Consider the following 23,584-nt stretch of genomic DNA (forward strand, 5'->3'; position numbering starts at 1 on the left):
CGTTGAGTCGTCACACAGCCTAGTTGTAGCTACATGACCGGCGCCGGCGCAGGGCGACTGTGATTATTTGATTGCTTCAGAGATTTCCACGTCCGTTTTAAACTATCCCATATAATATAATCATGAAATTTAGTCATGTTATTATTTAGCTAACGTAACATGCAATCATTGTATAACTGTGGTTTTGCTTGTTGAAATAACAAAAATGTCAAGATGCCAGTAGCTTCATCATACTTTTACAAAAAAAGAGAACGGAAAAATAAATTGATGTTATGTAGTGCTTATCTTGGATCAATAATAATCTTTTGCACTTCCTAAGTAACATATGTATCTTTAAGAATATCCATTTATTGTGTGTTCTTTATTTCTGAAGCAATCAACATACATTTTGGTGATCCGACTATTTTGTCCTATCACAGGTTGTTCTAGTATAAGTAAATAATTTATTTTTGTGAAACATAAGCGAATTTTTATATAGTGTGTTAATACATTGTGACATTTTCAGGTATTGTTTTGATAAAAAATATCTGAGTTCTATGGTTTAGACAAATCTTTTAAAGCCTAGACTTGAATAAGCGTTTCAGCAGTCTGAAGCTATATCTAAAAAGTTAGGTATTGTGATGTGACAATATTTCCATGCTCATAAAACTAATAAAAAAAATTTAAGATAGGTAGTTAAATTTATTCTAGTTTTTATAGATGTTTCGAATTATGTCGGCGATGATTTTTAAATTATATGGAGGATTAAAGAAATTAGATTAAATTGTAAATGTCACAATGCACGTAACAAATCTAAATGTATGTAACTACATAAACATGAATCTGTGAAAGTTCGCATTTTTATAAATATCACATGTATGAGTGCATTTAAATTCTAAAAATTGTTTATTGAACAGCGGCGCTACTTCTCCATCACTTATTATTCAATTTGTAACCTGGTTTCTGTAAGATTTTGCAAAGCAATCAAATTGCATTGAAAATTTCAATTATTGTATGGTAAAAACTACCGTACGAATGTCAAAGACCCAACACTGATACTTTATCGACACATATTGTCCAGACATATATAATGTTACCTTAGACTGATATCTGAATTAATACTATTTCTTATTATGAGTATAATAGTTTCAGAATAAATAATTTTTATGCATTAAATTGAAAAAGTAACGCCGCATAGCTAACTACATGTATAACTATAATTACACACTAAATAATACCAATCAACGAATCTGCTCTTATATAATAGCGTTTGTACTAAAGCGACTCCTTCCGTTTACCTACTACCAATCCAAAGAATAGTATTTTCAATTTGATGATTTATATTTTATATGTAAGGCGTTTGACTAGATTTTTATATATTTCAAAGTGTTAAAAGCTTATCTACAAAATAAAAGTGTTTATCCTATTATTATGTTACGATTTGCTATTAAAAAATGTTGTTATAGAATATTAATTCATTATTTATAACTGAACAGGGAAATGCGAAAAAACAACTTTGCTTATTACGACCACCGGTATCAATTTTGTCATAATCATTAGATATTAAGAAAACGAAATGTCCGGTTAGTGCGACGAAGCATAAAAGGTTCTTAAATCTGGTTTCTATTGCATGTAAGTACAATCTATCTAGTGGTTTTCTGCCCCTTCGACACTGATCCCAGCATTCAAAGCAAAAACACCGATATTGACATAAAAATTTAGAATAAATACATTTTACACTAAAGCACTTATGCACAAAAAAAAACCAGTTTTTATTGCATTGAATACATGTGAATCTATGTCATCAAACAGCTAGTTTCAAGAGCAATTTACGAAAGTTAGTTAACCATATTTTTTTTTAATTCGTAATTTTGTATATTTTTTTTGTGCATAAGTGCGGAAAACAACGATTGGTCATTTGACGATAAAATTACACAACAAACGAAGATAATTTGTTACTTCATAATTGACATAATTAACAAGATTTGATAAAGTTCGTGACATAAGTTAGCAACTTCGAACGTGGTTCGTGGTTGATATTGAGGTGGCATACGTAATTTCGTTTCAATAACTTAATGATAATAATTAAAATATTTTAAGTACAACAATTTTTTTTAGTTGATTAAACCTTTTTTTCTGTAGAAATCACGCGTGAATTTACACAATGACAAAATTTAATCGAAATACAGTAACATTTTTCTGGATAGCGAAACTAAGTTTGTATGAAAACTTGAGCATCTTAGCGATACATACCAAAAAATATCTCTAAATACTAATAATAGGGAGGTAGCTACTCCTATGGGCAATTATTCTATACCTGTGGATTTGAAGTTAAAACGTAATATTTATATTTTCGAAGTTGCTAACTTTGATCCGACAAAGATAAGCTCCGATCGACAGAAATACAATATTAAATGTAACATTTTCACATTTATAATTCAATTTAAAAATCCACAAAGACATATAACATATTTTAGAATCGTTACTTCACTAGCACGCCTTTATTTAGAACTTAGCTATGCAATTTAATTACAATTTGATTATTTTTTTAAACCACATATTTTATACTTAATTTGACGCTTCCAAGAAGCAGTCATAATTTATACGTAGGTAAAGATACACTGGACTGGTACGTAAGCGTTTAATTTTTTTTTTAAAACTTCAACTTTTTTTTTTGCTATCGACTCAATGTTTTGTTTTTATCTAAACCGTCAATTTCCCTACAGGGATAAGTGGGATAATGTTGCACAAAAATTTTAAGAGCAACAGTCCAGCGTATATTATACTTGAGGTCAATGAATATAACACATCAAAGACAACACCAAAATAATCCATTCATCATTAGATACAATTTCAGACTTATTTGTCATTGTCAAGTGGTCTTTTTTATTCGATTAAATCTTTGCCTTTATAATATTATCACGTTTTTAAACAAGCTAAGATAAATGCTCAATATAACGATAGTAAACCATATAAGAAGGTTGTAAACTACCCTGGAGAAGAGTCCAGGGTCAGCCCAACCAATTACAGGTACTAAAGTCAGGTAGGTCAGATCAATAACACGAAGCGACTCAAGTCTGATCTCTGTCCATGAATATATTTTTTGGACAACAACCTTTTTGTGTTTTTATTTTAATAACCACTTCGAAATTGTCAAAGCGAAAAAGGGGCGTGGCCCCAGCGTTAGCATCAAACTTAACAATAATCACTTCAATAACATCATTCGTTCACATCTTAACGTACAATCCAGTTAGGAACTAGTGATCGTGCAAATTATTTCGTGTGTAAGCGTCGATTTAACTGTAAGCTAAGTATTAACTATTTCTCAGATAATTATCAAGCGGCTAACGGAAAATTATTAACAAATATTAAATAAGCAGAGGGCGATTTTTTTTATTATTTTATTTATTTACTGAGACTTAAAAGTTGTATGTACCTATAAAGGAAAAAATAAATAACACATAATTGAACTCCGCTCTCCGCCGACTCCGCTTAACAGAGGGCGCTAAACATATCACAGCTACTAAAGTAAATATCAACTAAGGAATTTTCTTGGAAATTCCCGCGAGAACAAATCACCGAGACAACGCTAGTAAATTACGCAAGTATTATTATTTCCGAAGCCGCCACAATAATTATCGATCTTAATCTACAAGGCATGTCTCCAAGCGGTATTATACTTTTATATAATTAACCTACGCTACGGTCATGTGACCCGGCGGGATTCGGCACTGTATAAAAATGGATATAATGAATTTATTAACTACAGATTTAGCATTACTTTTCATATCAAGTTCTTTTTAAAGATCGTAACTCATTTACACGAGTCCGCACAATATCTGGAATCAATCTTAAAGAGTCGAATACTACTCACTGTATAGAACAAAAAATTATTTAGAAGAATTAACTTTTAAAGCACCATTAATGAGAACATATGTCGTAATTAAATAGGAGCTGTGTTTTCAGATATTTACAAACGATAAAAAAAAATTACAGAGCTAAACTTTCAGAGTACAAAGTGTATATGTGCGCGCGCGCACGTTTTTGTGTGTGTATGTGTGTGTGTGAGAATTGAGCCCCCTGAAACTTAATAATTGTTGTGTTCACATTTCAATAGGGAACATGATGCTGTGTAGACGCGGTATCGTTTAAGTAGGTTACGACCTTTTATACTGTGCTATTTAAACTCTTAGTAAAATGAATGACATATTTTAATGTAATTTTAGGTTCACGCGACTAAATCATATATATTATTATATAAAAATAAAATAAGCAACCGTGTGAGTGTCAATGTTTGGAAATACTAAATTGGGAAATGTAATAATGTTAAAATTATTAAATACTGGTTTAAATAAAGATATCGATTCCACTCATAGTTAACAAATTAATGTATTATTAATATGTTTTTCACAAAAAATAAATATTTTGAGATTTTAAATGTATGATAAAAAAAACCCTATCGTATTACATAAGAAGCAGATACTTTAATAAACATATTAATTTAATTAAAAATGAACAAATATAATAAAATAAATTTGTATATATCATTTATATGTGAGGGAATTGACAATTAATCGACAAATCATACCTGTGAGGTAGTAAAGTTAATGGATTACAGTAAAATGAGTTTCATAATATATAATACCGATGTTGCATTAAATAAACGAATGCGCATACGGCCTAAGACTTTTTAATCAAATACTTAAGACTTCTATAGACGATTTTAATGTTGAAATTTTTTAAACCTTGTAATACTCGTTTATATCTCCTCTGGACTTTCGACATTTTAAATAGAAAATTATCTAAATCGGCCCAGCATTTCTACGAGTTTTACCGACACAAACGAACCGCAATAGATTTTCATATGTGTTAACTTTAATATATTTTTATACATGTTACTATCTGAATCTCAGATCTATTAGGTACTAAGCGTGACCTTTCATTCGTTTCAAAACTATTCGCTCATGTCTACTCCGTAAGGTATAAGGACGTATTTGTATGTATATTTTATTACAAAAGCGTAGCCTGTTGGCCTTTTTGAAAGGAGGTGTTTGGCGCAAAATTACCAGACCCAAGAAAATTTTACTTTAAAAAAAATAAAAACAACATCAAGACTCAACAGGAACAAGCTCTGTCTACCCTGCAAGGGAGATAGACGTTATTATATGTATGTATGTAACACAACATCGGTAGTATATGTAAGCTTAAACATATTGAGCTTATAATATAGTTATAACTACATATAAATGTATTCGTTTGTATGCACGAGTATATTTAAAATGATTTTTAAGTAAGGCGATTCATACACTATACGTTTTTAAATATTATTTTGTATTGTAATTATCATTTTGAACATACTATTTTTGTTATTTTTATTTATTTTGCATCTTCACGTTTGGGATATTGCTTTTAAGTTTCGTAGGTGGCCGAAGAGAATTAAGTTCAAATATTTTCTTTATTTATGCGATGGGCTAGCAACCTTTCACTATTTGAATCTCAATTCCATCATTAAGCCAAACAGCTGAACGTGGACTTTCAGTTTTTCAAAACAATTGGCTCTGTCTACCCCGCAAGGGATATAGACGTGACTATACATGTACATGTATGAATTTTCACAGCATGTACAGTGTTAATTACATGTTGTTAATCGAAATCAGAGTTTCGAAGTCAAAAGTTTTATTTCTTAGCGCCATGTTTTTTTTAATATAAATTTTATCATAAGTAGTGTTTATTGAAAAATAAACTTCTTATATTTGCACTAAAAAATATTTGAATTGAAACATTAAAATAAGCATATAAAACAGCATCAAAGTCGGAATAATACAAATATTTAAATTGTAGCAAACATGCCGTCGTTATAAAGTTGTCAAATTAATCACAGAATCTCACGTTAGTTACAATTTCTTTAGTCTCATATAATTCCGAATTCTATGCTGCCTTTATATTGAATCATATACGCATTTAAAATGCAAAAAAAAAAAAAAAATTATCAAGTTTCACAAGGCAATATTTGAAATATCATTTCCAAGGCATGTTCAAAATGATATTGAACCTTACGACTAAGTCTCAAGGTTCAAGTTTCGATGGGTATTCTACAGCCTCTCCTAGGCTTGAATAGAAGTGTATACTATAATCCTCTACATATGTTAAGGCGTTTGCGACGCCAGGAATACCGGTCCTATGGTATGCGGACAGATTGTAGAACTTTACTGGCCTGTAAAGTAAAAAAAGTAAATAAAAAATCATATTTTTTTTTAAACCAACAGCTTAATACATAAGTAGCTTATGGACAAAAGGAAGTAAGGCCAATTTAAAGTTTTCATCGTTAATTTAATTAATTATAATGGAAAATAGATACGTTGGTACGTTAAATATTAAGTTAGAACATTGATATATGCGATAACTAAAACATGGTTATTTTTAAACAAATACAAATTTACAAATTACTGTACATATAATTTAGTTGACGATATTTCTAAATAATACACACACATGTTATGAAAAAGAAAATAGTAAACACAGTTAAACATTTACTTAAATATAAAAGCGTCTGTGGGCAAATCGGTAAGGTGTATGCTTAAAATGCGTGATGCGCAGAAAGATACAGGTTTTTCTTAATTCTCACCAAGTAATAATTAGTTTTAAATTAATTCTTGTTTTTAATATAGACAATGTGCATTCGTCCACGATTTAGATTTAAGAGATCTATATTTGTAAATTGACGTCCGGTGAAAATGCTACAGTTTAATTTGTTCCGCCGCTTCTTCTACACATGCGCTTCGGAAGCGGTAGTAGTTATAATTAGATTTACGTGTTGTGACGTCAATAAGTGGTACCTTGTATCCAATTTTGAAAATAAATCTATTCTATTCCAAGACTCAAGATTCAATTCAAATCAGATCCAAGATTAAATAAACAAGATAGTTTGAATGTATTTAAACATAAGATGCTGAATCTATTGTAAATGTTTTAGGATTATAACTGCAAATTTTATATTTATTACCTACATATGTTACTGAATCTATGGTGAACTATGTGTATACCTGTAATTGATGTTTTCACAAGAACAATATGTAAGTGTGTCCCTGTCATTGAATCTAGTATGTAAACACTGTTGGTGTACCAATTAAATAAATAAGACTCACCTCATATTCTTCATCTGAAGACATAACTCCGGTGACGGCTAACAATTGGTACTGCCTGGCTCTCAGCGCGGACGACCCCCTTCGCAAAAGGCGGAGTGCTGTCATACACGCAGATGTGTTCCCGCAGAGGACTTGGCGTACCTGGCACCAATCAAAATGGTCAAGTGCGATCCGTGTGATGGTGTGAGTAGACGTACTAATTTATGTTTTTTTTTTTAAATTGCCTCTTGCCATGACCCCTGCCTACTTCTTTCGCATCATCCACACAATATAACTCTTTTCATGCAAGCTCGTCGGTTTAATAAAATTTCGGTAAAGTTAAATTTTGTTTCAACTTTGCATAACAATTTAAAGTGATATTTTGAGACAATCATAATATTTTTTTGCCATCTACAATTTTTTTAAAGAAAGATTTAAAAAGTCCCCTAAAAAGAATTTTATTTATAAAATAAAACCATTGAACTATCTCCTAAAAGTCCTGTGGGATACTAAAGTCTACATTTGTCTACCTCCGACGGAAAAAGTGGGGTGTTATTATTGACTTGTCTGTTTGTCTGTGGCACCATAGCTCACAAACGGATGAAGCGATTTCAATTTAGTTTTTTTTAGAAACATTTTTATATCCTCTTTGACTGACTGGTAGAGAATGCCAAACGGCATTAAGTCCGCCTTTTGTACATTTTTGTTTTTTTGTGCAATAAAGTTTAAATAAATAAATCCTCACCTGAGCTGGAGAATGCGAAGGGTCCAACACTAGCAATGTCGCCTTGCCGTCTTTGTGTTTCTCGTAACCGATTATTGTCCGGGAATGACCTGGAATATTAATATAATGTTAACCTATTCAATTGGTTGAAGTTACTTAATCTTTAGGGTTCCGTGCTCTGTCAGCTGTCCGTCTGTCTGTCACCAGGCTGTATCTCATTAACCGTATTTCCGTTGTCGCTCTAACAAGAAACATTAACAATAAAAATAAATGAAAATAATAATCTCCATAGTTTTCTGTGAAGTAGCGTATTACCCACACAAAAAAGGCTCGTACTCGTCAATCGCTATATTTTTCTTGAAGTACATTACTTTGAGGTTTGTAAATGTAGTCAATTTTCAAATGGCATACCTTGATGTTGAAGGTACAAAGGCGCTTTGGGGGTTTTCTGTGAAGTAGCGTAGTATCCACACAAAAAAGGCTCGTAAATCGCTATATTTTTCTTGAAGTTGTAGTCAATTTTCAAATGGCCATACCTTGGTGTTGAAGGTACAAAGGCGCTTTGAAGTCGTTGGGGTTTTCTGTGAAGTAGCGTAGCACCCAGTCGAACAAGGCCGGGTGACTTCCGTCGGCGCTTGTTGGCTTGTGAAAATCTATCAGCTGACATCTGGAAGAGAAATATATTTATTTCACTACTTGAGGCCGCTCGCGACTTCGTCCGCTTGGAATCGATATGTTATTCTGGATCTTCAGCTACCTATATTGGAGTCTATCGCAATCGGTTCATTAGTATTGTCGTTTAAGAGTAACAAACATCCATACATCTATATATATAAAACTCTTCCGTTACTGAGTGACTGACTGACAGACAACGCACAGTCGAAACTACTGGTCGTAGACAGCTGAAATTTGGAATGTAGGTTCCTTGGGATATGTAGGGGAGCACTAAGAAAGGATTTTTGGAAATTCAACCCCCAAGGGGGGGAAAAGGGGTAAAAACGTTTCTATGAAAAATCTTATTCCTTGGGTTTATAAACTTGAAACTTGGCATGAACACGTACATAGGCAAGTAAATATGTTTGACATTATAAGTTTTTTCAAACTACCCTCCAATCGTGATTTAGGGGGTGCGATTGGGTGACTGATTTATTAACGCACAGCCGAAACCGCTCGGTATAGGAGTCTGAGATTTTGAACAGAGGTTCCTTTAGTAACATAAGTGAGCACTAAGAAGGGATTTTTGAAATGTCAACCCCCAAGGGGGGGAAACGGGATAAACTGAGCCGGGGCTGCGGGAAAGTTCTAACGAGATACCGTGGCCCCGGAACGCAAAGGGCAACTGAAGGAACGAGGTGGGTTTTAGTCAGTAAAAGTCTGACACTCCCTTCCGTTCCACCCAGAGCGGGAGAGGTCATTTGATGATTTCCCATCCTTAAAAAAAAGACATTGTATGACAACTTTCAGTCGTCTCTTTAACATACATAATAACATACATAATTATGTACATACATGCATAACATTAATAACATCACGCCTTTAAATCCCTATTTTGTGTTAACACTTCCCATACAAACAGCTAAAAGGAAACAAGTGAAGAGACGAAATTTGTCCGCATCCATTTTCACCTAAATTCTTAACGTTAATGAGATTTACTTTTTATTATCAGGTCAACCTAATAGCCTCACATGTACGTATAACTTCGTAAGAATTTGCTTTCAACTCCTAACCGTTGAGGAGTTGTACCTTCCATCATCAGCTCATTCACATAGGATGATGACTATCAGACGCAAATACTTAAACAGAAGGAAATCCTGTAAGGCCTCTTCGTCCTATAAATCCTGTTTTTTTTTTCTTTTGAGACGATGATTTTGTCTCGCTTAACTTTTTCTATATAGATTTGTATGTATACTAATATTATAAAGAGGAACAATCTATTTTTTTATATGTTTGTTTGTTTACACATGTAATCGATAAACTCCGAAACTACTGAATCGATTTCAAACATTCACCATTAGAAAGCTACATCATCCCTGAGTAACACAGGCTATATTTAATTCCAGTTATAACAAGATTTCAGCCTGTGGAAGAAAAAGCCCTGTCGAGATCATTAAAAAACGCTATATATAACCGAATTACACGTGGGCGAAGCCGCGGGCGGAAAGCTAGTATGTACATACGAACTATCGCATTTATAATAGAATTATTTTACTATAATATGGAGATCTAAGTTAGGTATAGACTTTTTAGGCCAATCGTGTGTAAAGGAAGAGCGAAGCCTTTCAGTCTTTTAAAAATTGGCTCTATCAACCCCGCAAGGGATATGGACGTGACGTATATGTATGTAATATTACCTTATACGTAGTGAAGAGAGCACAGTCACCACCTCGCATGCGCCGATCCACTTGCGAGTGTTATATAATTTTGATCCTAACTGTTCTGAGCCCTGTCAAAAAAAAGAGAAATAAGGTTAGTTTTAGGTATTTATAATCACACGTAACAGGATTGTTATCAAAATTATAACAAGATTTAGATAAGCATCTATCCTAGATTGTGATCCAAATATTTTTTATTCATAAAATAATAGTTAAATAATAGTTGTAAAGGCGATTAAGGGATAGGCTTATAAATTTAGGATTCTTCTTTTAGGCTATGGTGCCCGGCTAAAATAAATAATATAATAAAGGCCGCCCAGCCGCGGGATGGAGAGAGAGAGAGAGAGAGAGGCTGTGTGAGCAGTGAGGCTGACCTGCGTGTCGAAGCCGCGCTGCCAGGCCGCCTCCACGGCCGCCTGCAGCCGCGGGATGGAGAGAGAGAGAGAGGCTGTGTGAGCAGTGAGGCTGACCTGCGTGTCGAAGCCGCGCTGCCAGGCCGCCTCCACGGCCGCCTGCAGCCGCGGGATGGAGAGAGAGAGAGAGAGGCTGTGTGAGCAGTGAGGCTGACCTGCGTGTCGAAGCCGCGCTGCCAGGCCGCCTCCACGGCCGCCTGCAGCCGCGGGATGGAGAGAGAGAGAGAGAGGCTGTGTGAGCAGTGAGGCTGACCTGCGTGTCGAAGCCGCGCTGCCAGGCCGCCTCCACGGCCGCCTGCAGCCGCGGGATGGAGAGAGAGAGAGAGAGGCTGTGTGAGCAGTGAGGCTGACCTGCGTGTCGAAGCCGCGCTGCCAGGCCGCCTCCACGGCCGCCTGCAGCCGCGGGATGGAGAGAGAGAGAGAGGCTGTGTGAGCAGTGAGGCTGACCTGCGTGTCGAAGCCGCGCTGCCAGGCCGCCTCCACGGCCGCCTGCAGCCGCGGGATGGAGAGAGAGAGAGAGAGAGGCTGTGTGAGCAGTGAGGCTGACCTGCGTGTCGAAGCCGCGCTGCCAGGCCGCCTCCACGGCCGCCTGCAGCCGCGGGATGGAGAGAGAGAGAGAGAGGCTGTGTGAGCAGTGAGGCTGACCTGCGTGTCGAAGCCGCGCTGCCAGGCCGCCTCCACGGCCGCCTGCAGCCGCGGGATGGAGAGAGAGAGAGAGAGAGGCTGTGTGAGCAGTGAGGCTGACCTGCGTGTCGAAGCCGCGCTGCCAGGCCGCCTCCACGGCCGCCTGCAGCCGCGGGATGGAGAGAGAGAGAGAGAGGCTGTGTGAGCAGTGAGGCTGACCTGCGTGTCGAAGCCGCGCTGCCAGGCCGCCTCCACGGCCGCCTGCAGCCGCGGGATGGAGAGAGAGAGAGAGAGAGGCTGTGTGAGCAGTGAGGCTGACCTGCGTGTCGAAGCCGCGCTGCCAGGCCGCCTCCACGGCCGCCTGCAGCCGCGGGATGGAGAGAGAGAGAGAGAGAGGCTGTGTGAGCAGTGAGGCTGACCTGCGTGTCGAAGCCGCGCTGCCAGGCCGCCTCCACGGCCGCCTGCAGCCGCGGGATGGAGAGAGAGAGAGAGAGGCTGTGTGAGCAGTGAGGCTGACCTGCGTGTCGAAGCCGCGCTGCCAGGCCGCCTCCACGGCCGCCTGCAGCCGCGGGATGGAGAGAGAGAGAGAGAGGCTGTGTGAGCAGTGAGGCTGACCTGCGTGTCGAAGCCGCGCTGCCAGGCCGCCTCCACGGCCGCCTGCAGCCGCGGGATGGAGAGAGAGAGAGAGGCTGTGTGAGCAGTGAGGCTGACCTGCGTGTCGAAGCCGCGCTGCCAGGCCGCCTCCACGGCCGCCTGCAGCCGCGGGATGGAGAGAGAGAGAGAGAGGCTGTGTGAGCAGTGAGGCTGACCTGCGTGTCGAAGCCGCGCTGCCAGGCCGCCTCCACGGCCGCCTGCAGCCGCGGGATGGAGAGAGAGAGAGAGAGAGGCTGTGTGAGCAGTGAGGCTGACCTGCGTGTCGAAGCCGCGCTGCCAGGCCGCCTCCACGGCCGCCTGCAGCCGCGGGATGGAGAGAGAGAGAGAGAGGCTGTGTGAGCAGTGAGGCTGACCTGCGTGTCGAAGCCGCGCTGCCAGGCCGCCTCCACGGCCGCCTGCAGCCGCGGGATGGAGAGAGAGAGAGAGAGGCTGTGTGAGCAGTGAGGCTGACCTGCGTGTCGAAGCCGCGCTGCCAGGCCGCCTCCACGGCCGCCTGCAGCCGCGGGATGGAGAGAGAGAGAGAGAGGCTGTGTGAGCAGTGAGGCTGACCTGCGTGTCGAAGCCGCGCTGCCAGGCCGCCTCCACGGCCGCCTGCAGCCGCGGGATGGAGAGAGAGAGAGAGAGGCTGTGTGAGCAGTGAGGCTGACCTGCGTGTCGAAGCCGCGCTGCCAGGCCGCCTCCACGGCCGCCTGCAGCCGCGGGATGGAGAGAGAGAGAGAGAGGCTGTGTGAGCAGTGAGGCTGACCTGCGTGTCGAAGCCGCGCTGCCAGGCCGCCTCCACGGCCGCCTGCAGCCGCGGGATGGAGGGCGCGCTGTCGGCCGCGCGCGCGCCGCCCACCAGCGCGCTGTACTGCTCGCTCCGCCCCAGCGACGAGAGGACCATCTGCATGTTCCTGGGGCGGGGAGATGTTGCAATCACCGATGGAGAAAGATACGAGTGATACTATTTTTTTTAATATATATTATTATGCTTGTTTCTCGTTGTAAATGTTAACACGCATACATACATACATACATAAAATCACACCTTTTTCCCGGAAGGGTAGGCAGAGACTACCTCTTTCCACTTGTCACGATCTCTGCATACTTCCTTCGCTTAATCTACATTCAAAACTATCTTCATGCAACCTCGGCGGTTTCGGGTACTTTTGACCTGACTCTTTACCAGGACGTCCTTAATTTGATCAAGATACGTTCGTCTAGGTCTTCCCACTCCGACCTTTCCCTCCACACTCTCCTTGTATATCTGCTTAGTCAACCTGCTTTCATTCATTCTCTCCACATGACCAAACCATCTTAACATACCCTTTTCTATTCCCGTAACTACGTCTTGTTTTACATCACAACATTCCCTTATCACACTGTTCCTTATCCGGTCACTCAATTTCACACCCATCATACTCCTTAACGCTCTTATTTCCACTGCATTTATTCTGCTTTCGTGCTTCTTTTGCCATACCCAACTTTCACTCCCATACATTAATGTCGGGACCAACACGCCCCTATACACAGCCAGACGAGCCTTTTTGGATAGTTTCTGACTGCTCATAAAGGCATGCAAAGCTCCATTCACCATGTTCCCCGCGTTCACTCTCCTTTCAATATCACTATCATACTTGCCATCTGATGTAAACTTTGATCCTAGATACAAACTCTTTCACTTGCTCAACTTTTTCTCCTCCAATCAAAATATTACATGCTGTCATTTCTTTCTCCATTTCAAAAACCAATGTTTTAGTTTTACTTACATTCACTTTCATTCCTTTCTCTTTTAAAGCTTCATGCATACAGTTTACCATCTCCTGTAACTCCTCTGCTGATGACGCCAGTATAACCTGATCGTCGGCATAGAGCAGACATTTGACGAGTAACTCATTCATCCTTAATCCACTTTCAGACTCTTTCAAATCTGTCAAACAACTATCCATAAATAGGTTGAACAGCCACGGTGACGCAACACATCCTTGCTTAACGCCTTTCTCAATCTTAAACCACTCAGTGTGCGCTCCGTTTATCCTGACACAAGCACTCGAATCCTCATATAAGGATTTCAGTGCTCGTATTAAGAGACTGCTCACCCCATGCATAGAAAGTGCTGCCCACAATTCATTTCTCTCAACTCTGTCATGTTAACACGCCAATAATATTATCACACGAGGAGACTCCATGCTTATATTATTGAATATGATAATTGATATATTTTTTGCTTAAAAGTAAAATAAAAGTGGCTTTTGCCTTAAAACATATTCAAATAGAACTGGCCACCTATAAAAAAAAATATATTATGAAAAAAATTAGAATGATGCGGGTGCAACATTTTTTCAAAACTAAGTTCAAATATTTAACTAAAAGTTCACATTAATTTTAATGTAATGTACCTATATGTGATATAATGTATATACCTACTACATTAAATGTCATTGAGTCGAAATATTGTATATATATAGAACATTATCTTCCTTTTACAAGTTCCAGTAATGTGAACAAATACATGCATCAGCAGTTTAACAATATAGTATATAAACATACCTATATCCGCATCCCCACCCACGGTCGCCGTAAGTACTTGCATAATGATCCACCGCACTGCATAGATATGTCTTCACTATGCTCGGATTCTGCGCATTCAGCTGGGCTATCCTCTCCAATAGGCCTGTTAACAAAAACACTGCTATGAACACCATTTTTCTGGGTATTGGTCTAATTGGAATAATTTGAACTAATAACAGCCTCTATTCGTACGTTCCTGCCTCAGTAGCTGGGCACGCACGCGCTACGCTTTTTTTACCGCTGTTTCGTTTATTATTATGACGTTTTAAATTATCTCTCATCTCTCTTACCTGCGACGTTTTACCTAAAAGCCACATATAACTAGTGTCGAAACCTTCTTTTAAGGAACTACTGTGCACAATGTAAATGTAATTTTAAAAGCTAAATGTGGCCTTTGACTATTAGAATGAGAATTGTAAGATTTACACAAGAACTACCATTAGTTCTCGAAGACCCGGCATCGCTTCCTGAAGCTGAAGCTTTACGGAGCCCAACACTTCTCTCGTAGTAGCCCGCTACTGATAGGGCTCCGCTGTACACGGCTCGTTTCAGACTATTTGTTGCTCTGTTCGTGTAGCCTTCTTCGTCTCCGTCCTCCATGCCGTATTGAGCCTGAATAAAATGACATATAGGTTATAATCATGTGTAGAGCAATAGAATTTTAGTGATTAGGGTATTAAAATTGTTTGTGAAAGGAGCTTAAATCCAATTTTTAATACTAAACAAAAAATTATATAATATTTAGTCCTAATTTCAATTGAAAATATTAAATTTTAATTTAATTTTTATAAGACTATATACTTTATAGATTATATTTGGTCCAAATTTCAAATGGAAATATGAAGCCCTGAAATTTATTCAACAACTTTACCAAAACAGCTGACCGTGGCCTGTCAATCTTTCAAGACTGCTGTTTACCCTGCAAGGGATATAGACGTGATTATATGGATGGATGGATGGATGAATGGACTTTTACCCTCAACAGTTGAAACTCATGTTCCTCTCTGTTCCTTTGGGCTTCTCTCTCAGCCACAGAAAGTGATGATGCTCCGTCTTCACCGCGTTCAAAGTGCTCTTCAATGTGTTGAATCTAAAAAAAAATGTAGTTCAGTTATAGTTACAAATTCAAATATCTTTTTTTTTCATTCATTGTTATTGAAAATTTCAACACCATTTAATAAATGTCATGTCATCAGTGTTAGTTGCAGAATTTTGGTTAATGTGAAATAACTTACATAAAACTTAGTTTAGTGTCCCTTGTGAAGATTATTGCAGAAGAAATGGTGAGGCACAGTAAAGTTGACACATTCAGTCATAAATTTAAGACAACCACCAATTGTGCAATATAATACATACCTACATACACTTACCTCTTCTACCCTTACAGGGTAGAAAGAGACAATAGTATTGAAAGACCGAAAGGCCATACAAAATTACCAATTCATGCTGGGACTGTGGTAATGGCTGGCAGCACACGGGACAGTTGCTAACGGGGCTCTCTTCCATCATCACCACATCTTCACACGATGCATTGTCTACTTGGTCCTGTAATCATTAAAACTATTTAAGAGAAACATGGTATAAGCAATCAGGAACTGGAGTGCTTCTGAAGTGGATTTAAGAATCACAATGATAAAAGATTTTGCTAATTCAAAGTATTAGAATATTATTCCAGCAGGAATTGTCTCATATTAAGAAGAGTAAGTTTGTAGGCCAAGGTTATTTTTTTGTACCAATAACTGAGTTGCTATTGAGTTTTATGTCCATAGATGGAAATAACTATTATTTAGAAATATCATAATAAGTACTTACAGCTTTCTGAGGACTTAAAATATCCCGATGTTCCACATTTACATGGATTTCGACATCCGAACAGTTTGTGAATTCTATTTCGCAAATGGGACATTGATACGACGAGCTGTGAGGACCCGGAGACATTGCCATTGCGCTTAACGCCAGCGTTGGGTTATCCAGGGTGATTGTGGGATTCGTCAGCCCCAATGTGGGGTTGTTCTCACTATTATTAGCGTTAGCATTCGCATTTCCCATCACAGAAGGCGAAGTTAGATCGAAATGTGCACGGTTTATGTGTTCCTCCAGTTTTCGTGGACATGTTGACTTGAAATCGCACAGAAGGCACTGAAAGTAAATTGGATTTCGATATTTTTCCTATTTTCACTGAAAATTTGCTATTAGTTTGAAAATAATAAAACAAAAAAATTTCAAAACAATATTTGGCGGGTACACAACAACGTGAAAAAAGCAACATTGATTTAATTGACATTAGGGATGCGATCTGATTTGAGATCGATTTTTCCAGCCCAAGTAATCGATTTTTTAAATCGATATGCATATTGAATCTATCCAGGGAATTATAAATTGATCGATCGATTTCTAAAGAATTGCCATGCTTTTCGAAAAGAATCGCCATCTCTAATGGACATTTGTTTGTGTGACAAGTTTACTTGGCATTTATTTTTGTTGGAATTTAAAAAAATAAATTTTGTGCTGAGGATCGTTTTGTGTAGCAATAGCAACTCTGTTTGTAGCACGTTAGTTTTCCATGCAATAATTAATAATTTCTAATAATTAACATTTTTACCTGCACTGTCGGACTAGGTGTAGGAGCCGATTTTTTAGGAGTATTGGGCTTCAATTTCAATGCCAATTGAGACCGAAGCGGTGAGCCTTGTCCCGCACTTGCCATTGTCAACTGTAAACAGAGGAATTTCATCTCTTTTATTTCTTTATATTAAAGATAATTTTCTCAACTTTGTAAAAAGTGTTATTCCAAGAGGTTAAACATGTTTTGTTTTTAAAATCTGTATCCTATTTACACAATACTGTCTGTAATCTGTAACTGAATTCTACTGTTCTGAAAGTTTTTACTTACCTTACTTTTATTTGGTGAGCCTTCGTAGCTATTGTGACTTGGGCTTGAATGAGCCCCTGAAAAATAAAAACCATCTTAATGCTACTACGATACATACATACATATATCACGAAGGTATATATATCTTTCGGGGTAAGCAGGGCTTACTTAACGGCCAACTATAACGGTTATACTTGACTAGCGGCAGGAGTTAAGGCACAAAGCCGCATAATTTCACCCGTAGATAATTACCATTTGACGGTGAAATAAGTGATTGTTATATGAATTTAGATTTTTTTTAAATTTAATCAGTTCAGTTTTTCCGAAAACTAACTCTTACAAACACATAAACAAACTTGAACTATAGACTAGTAAAATATAGAAATACTTCAGGGTTCTAAGAAAGATAAACATTACCTTTCTTATCATGTCCATTCACAACCTCCTCATTCGAATTATGTCTACTTTGTACCCTCTTAGGTATAACCCCATTATTTATATTAACATTCTTCAATCCATTAGCTAAATTGATGTTTTTCGGCGAACGACCCGTCCTGTCGTCGTCTCGCTCGTTCCTGTAGCTGTCCTGTACCTTGTCTTGGTATCCGTTCTGGTAGGTGTTTTTGGATATGGCTCCGTTGTGGAATGATGAAGAAGTGTCAGGAGAGTGCCAACCGTTGACGGACCCTGGTGTATTGTAGCTACAACTGTCTGTTGTTGTCATTTTGTCATCGTCGAAGCTGGAAATTAAATTTATTCGATGAACTTTTAAACTCTGTCGATAAGTTTGGAAAACACTGTCTTAATCAATGATTCTAGCAATTTTGTGCATAGTTCGTAGCGAGTTTAAAATATGTAATACAAATTGATGAAGGGAGATATGCTACGAAGTGTTGAAGAAAGATGTACGAAGTTGTAGCATTGCATGAAGTATATGCTACAAAGTCTTGTAGCGAGATGGCTACGAAGAGTTGAAGCGAGATTGCTACAAAGAGATCAGTTGTTCTCGCAACTCTGTCCATAGAAAGAAATAAATTATACCTCGGACTCTGATCGTCAATAAACGCCATGAGCTCTCTCTCTGGCGTGAGATAATGCAAGTGTGCCCTCTGGACATGTCCCACGAGCTGCGGTTGTGGGACGGCACAGTCGCAAAATGGACACTCTGGTCGGCCCGCGACGTGGGCCTCCAGAGTGTGGGACCGCATCCCTTCGTCTGTGAGACCCTCCGCGCCACATAGCTCGCAAGTGTACGGGAATGGACTGCTTGACATATTGCTAACTGAAAAAAAAAAAAAAACATTATGGGCGTTTATTATTGCCGCCTACAACCAGCGTTCTAAAATTAAAAAACAAATACAATTTTTTTTATATATATTTTAAATTCATGCGAAGAACCTATACTTAAACAAAGTATTAAGGCAATGAATAATAAGTGTAAAAAATAAGCAAGTTTAAGTAAGAAATATAAACTAAGTAACTACATTACTTTCCCCAATTAAAATAAACCTCTCACTTATTCTATAACACTAATTTCAACATCAACTAGGTACAGTTAATTTAGTAAGACACCTACTATTATGAGGAAATCAAGCAAAATTATATAAGAAAATTAGTAATGAAACTATAATTTTGGTGTTATCACTAGATATCGTTCGCCGCTATACCCCCATTACCTTGGCCTTAATGACAACGTACTGGCATAAGGGCGAAAAGCCTCGAAAATTGACCTCAATCATACTAATGTTCACATGGCTACCATTCACAATATTACACTGGGGTGAAAGTGTCAAATCGATAAAATTACCGCAGTTTTGTTTTCAAGGAAAACACGGCATGTCTTACATCGAAATTAACCTTTTTTAAATAGTTTTATATTTACCTTTATTTTGAATTTGCATGTAAAATGTATAAAAGATATTCCAATGCTCAATTTTCATATTATATTCGAAAAACAAAAATAAATACTTACAACTTCTTGTTTATTGTCAAAAATTAGCGGGAAACCCACTGTAATTTAATCACAACACTACCTAATTGGTTCGTTACTGTTGAAAATAATTATTTCTAGCATTTTATAACATTAATCTAAGAAAAATATTAATTACTACAGGCGATTGGTTATGAACGATCGCCATTCATGAATTTCGTGAGCATTGAAAAATAAAATATTCCACGCATGCGGAAGTGCGCTGCGGATACAACGCCAACAGCGGAACTTTTCTTTACTAAACATGAGCATTCCTTTATCAAACAAGGTTCAAACAAATGTAATGTAGTGTAGGTAATTTTTATGTGAATTCATATATGTACCATGTGACCTACTTATTGTGTAACATTATACTTGATTAATTTTAATCTATTAAAAAAAGTTTTCCAAACTTCCTTAAATCGTATAAAGTACGTTGGATTAAAGCGCCACCTAACTTTAAAGACAGAAACTGAAAAGGCGAAAGTAAACTGGAAGTTACAACCTGAAATCGTACCATGATTTTGATGACTAGACTGAAATTATTTACATACATACAAGTTGATGTTAGATGGTGCTATCGGTTCAGTCCAACTTTATTATAATATTATTTCACGTGGAATTATTTTCTTGATCACTGAAGCCATGATTTTTGAAAACGGCATCAAATCATATCAGTTGTACCTTTTTGCGTGATAATAGGCTATTCCTTTCTTTGTTCTATTTATTTTTTTTAATACAAACAAACTATAGTCATTTTAGTATTTTGGCCAGTCATAAAATATATCTACCAAACTTTTTATTTAGGTACTTCAACATCTCCTACGTAAAAACTACGATAACTTGTTATAAAATTTATAATTTCATTATTTTAGATAGGTTTCTTATAAACTTACGATTCTTCATTTAGGTAATAAGCTAGGAACCTGTCACTATTTCAATCTCAAATCCATCATTAAGTCATAGAGCGAAAGTAACCTTACAGTCTTATCTAGACTGATGGCTCTGTCTATCCCGTAAGGTATAGAGTCATGATTGTTTATATATTTGTAAGTAATTAATATTTTTTTCTATTGTGCATTTTTTTTGAGTTGATTCCTAACAAGTTCTTTTGCAGAAATTTATGCTTTCTTAGCTTTTCAAACTATGTATGTTGTAACTTTACCATAGTTTAAAACAATGTTAATTAGTTTAGTAGATACTCCAGTAGTTTGGTTGTTCTTTTGTTCCATATACTCAATGCTCGAGAATGGAGACGTGTTGTGTTTCTTTAGAACTTAGATTTTCTATGACGTAACAACCTTTTTTGTTCGGGTACAGATGTTTTTCGATTATAGGATGTGTAGTTGCTACAGAGAAGAATATGATATTTATGTAGATGTTGTAGGGACTACTAAGGGACAAATTCATTAATGTGTAGTTTTTGATAGATTTTAACGGGAAAGATTTAGTAGAATTTGTTTTGGGCATACTGAAAAATATTCATAAAATTTTTCAATATCGAATTATGAAAGTATCTTAAACACAGTTGGATATTGTCGAGGATCAATATCCAACTGTGTTTAAGATACTTTCATTATTTTTTTGTTTTTATTACTTATTTCTTATGATTTTTGTTTTATTTTTCACGTCTATATCCCTTGCGGGGTAGAAAGATCCAGCAGTCTTGCAAAGACTGATAGACTACGTTGACCCTTTTGGCTTGATGATAGAATTGAGGTTCAAATAGCGACAGGTTGCTAGCCCATCGCCTAAAGGAAGAATCCAAAGTTCATAAGCATATCCCCTAGTCGACTTTTACGACATCCATGGGATTAAGTAGTGGTACTACCTATTATTTTTTTATTGGTGACGGGAACCACACGGCATAAAACATGATCGGTAATTTTTAACATGACTATAATCTGTGAATTCCCTCAGTAAGCTATCTAGATAAGTGTGGCCTTTATGTCTTGTTACTATTGGCACTGTATTAACCGCAGGGTATGCAGACGTGACTTGTGTGTATAACCTCTGAAAATCATAACACCTTTATTGGGCAGTCGGGTAAAATAAAATTGTTCGTTTCAACAATAACTTGGTGAGTTTTTTACTCGGTAACTTCCCAGGGGATCGCCAGGAGTTGTGTACGAGAAGACGAGCGTTAAGAGGGAGTACCGTGTTTTATTATATCAGACATAAACATAGGTATATATGTATATGATCACGTCTTTATTCCTTCGGGGTTCCTAGGTCATACAACTAATAATATAAATGCGAAAGGCATCTGACATGGGTTTACAATTTACAAATATCGATCTATCTATCACTCCCCTGGGAATTGCAGGATAAAAAGACCTCTATATGTTATTCCAGGTTACATTCTACCAGTTCACTAAATTTCATAAAAATCCGTTTGCTAGATTTTGTGTAAAAGAGTAACAAACACAAACACACATTTTTAACCAACTTTTTAATACCTACCTACTAAATTATAAATGAGAAAGTAACTCTGTCTAACTGTTACGCTTTTACGCTTAAACCAGTGAAACATTTACAAAGATAGACTTGACCCTAAGGCAGAACATGGGCTACTTTTTATTTCGAAAAAAGGGAACAAAGACTTAAAAAAGGGCAAATATTGTCAGAAAACTTTTACAGCGAATGAAGTCGCGGGAAAATACTATTTTTATGATGTGTGATCCTATATCTATCCCTGTTAGGCAATGATTTGAACCGGTACCAAAAATTACCGGTTCTGTACCTATTTAAAGGTTTTTTTTCATTTGGGTACTACCGCTACCATAAAAGTAACGGTACCAAGTACGAAAATATTTTTGCTTATTTTCGTGAATGATGACAAAATAACAAAATCACACATATGCCTGTGTGACACGAGTCTGCGCTGCCGTTTGATTTTATATGAATATTTGGTTGGTACCGGTACTTGTACCGGTGTAATATCGAGAGTGACCGCAATATAATACCGGTACCGTCAGTACAGGTACAACATCTGGTATCTGAATCACATCAGGGTCTGTGATACCGGTTCTCAAAACTAACGGTTTCACATGACTTGCTATTAGGTATTCCCTCTTAAACAAGTGTTTAAAGTTAGAAATTCTTGGAATTGGATGCATGAAACGTGTCTTTGTAACTGGGATGTTATATTGCTTTCGACAGGGAAGAAATAAAAAAAAAACCAGCGCTTGTTTCATACGTAAGTTGTGTGTCAAATGTGAGGAGTATGTAGTTGACGGAGATAATGTCTCGAAAAGACTGACTAAATAGTTAGATTGAGATTCAGATGTGGACAGTGTTGGCCATCAACTAAAGAAAATTGTGAAGTTTATAAGATTTTTTTAATTTGTAAGTTTGGATTTATATGTTCTGCGCGAAGGAAGAAGCAATTGGCTCACACTAAGTACTCATGTTTTTCTTCGCTACATTACTTAGGTACTAGATCAACATGGGTTATAAATTTAAAAGTTAAAAAGTATAAAATCTTCTTCATAAAATGATTTTCTTGAATAATTATTATTCAAGAATCATAATCGAGGCACAGAACCTTTTTAGTATAACATTTTGTTTATTTTAAATTTGAGTATGTTTGTCATCTGTCAATCTGACCGAAAGTTTAAACACACGAGTAAAAGAGTACGAGCAAAAGACCCAGGACAGATAAGTTACGAAGTAAAAAATAAGTAGACTTTAGAGGACCAATTAAGAATACTAAAATACTTTGTGATAGAATAATTAAATTTCTCATTTTACCTAGCGGTTAATAGATTTACTAAGTAAATTACCACTGGTGGTATAGGCTCTGTCTACCCCGCAAGGGATATAGACGTGACCATATGTATGTATGTATGTATGGTATAGACTACACTTCATACAATTAATGCAAAAATAAGGTCTAAGGAACACGCAAGCTCAGATAATGTTTTTTCACACTTACGACGTACGTACGTACATCTTTGTCAGTGGCGGATTCTTCATATCGACATATTTCAGTCATAAAATTTTAATATTCAACTCAAAGAGCATATTCATGTAAAGGTTAAATACGTAGAAATATTTCTTGTAGCAATACTTTCAACATTGGGGATATTTCCGTGAAATGTGAAGCGGAGCGAGTGACGTGACGGCGTGTTCCCTTTGGCGCCATCATGGAAATGCAATCTGTCCCATTAGTGTGATACGCGCGACACCAATTTAATCGCGCGAAAAACTAGCTATGTACAACCCGTTTCACGTCATAATAAAAAGCGAAACAGCGATAGTTTATGCACGAAAAAACGGGTCGCGCTATACCTACTACGGG

At 37.5% G+C, this 23,584-nt stretch overlaps 1 protein-coding gene across 1 annotated transcript; it reads right to left on the reverse strand.

Annotated features, from left to right (window-relative positions):
- Positions 1–7: 7 nt before the first annotated feature.
- LOC106130148 (zinc finger-containing ubiquitin peptidase 1-like) lies at positions 8–18,586 on the reverse strand. The gene is made up of 15 exons (XM_060948893.1): positions 18,354–18,586; positions 17,730–18,052; positions 17,334–17,389; positions 17,043–17,153; positions 16,253–16,579; positions 15,878–15,985; positions 15,417–15,530; positions 14,878–15,052; positions 14,420–14,543; positions 12,636–12,783; positions 10,179–10,270; positions 8,364–8,494; positions 7,849–7,937; positions 7,125–7,265; positions 8–6,193 (listed from the first exon to the last, which is right to left on the reverse strand). The coding sequence occupies exons 1-15, from the start codon at positions 18,584–18,586 to the stop codon at positions 6,158–6,160; spliced, it is 2,208 nt and encodes a 735-aa protein (XP_060804876.1). The 3' UTR covers positions 8–6,157.
- Positions 18,587–23,584: the final 4,998 nt, after the last annotated feature.

The sequence above is a fragment of the Amyelois transitella genome, chromosome 17, assembly GCF_032362555.1.
Source record: "Amyelois transitella isolate CPQ chromosome 17, ilAmyTran1.1, whole genome shotgun sequence".
Classification (NCBI taxonomy): Eukaryota; Metazoa; Arthropoda; class Insecta; order Lepidoptera; family Pyralidae; genus Amyelois; species Amyelois transitella.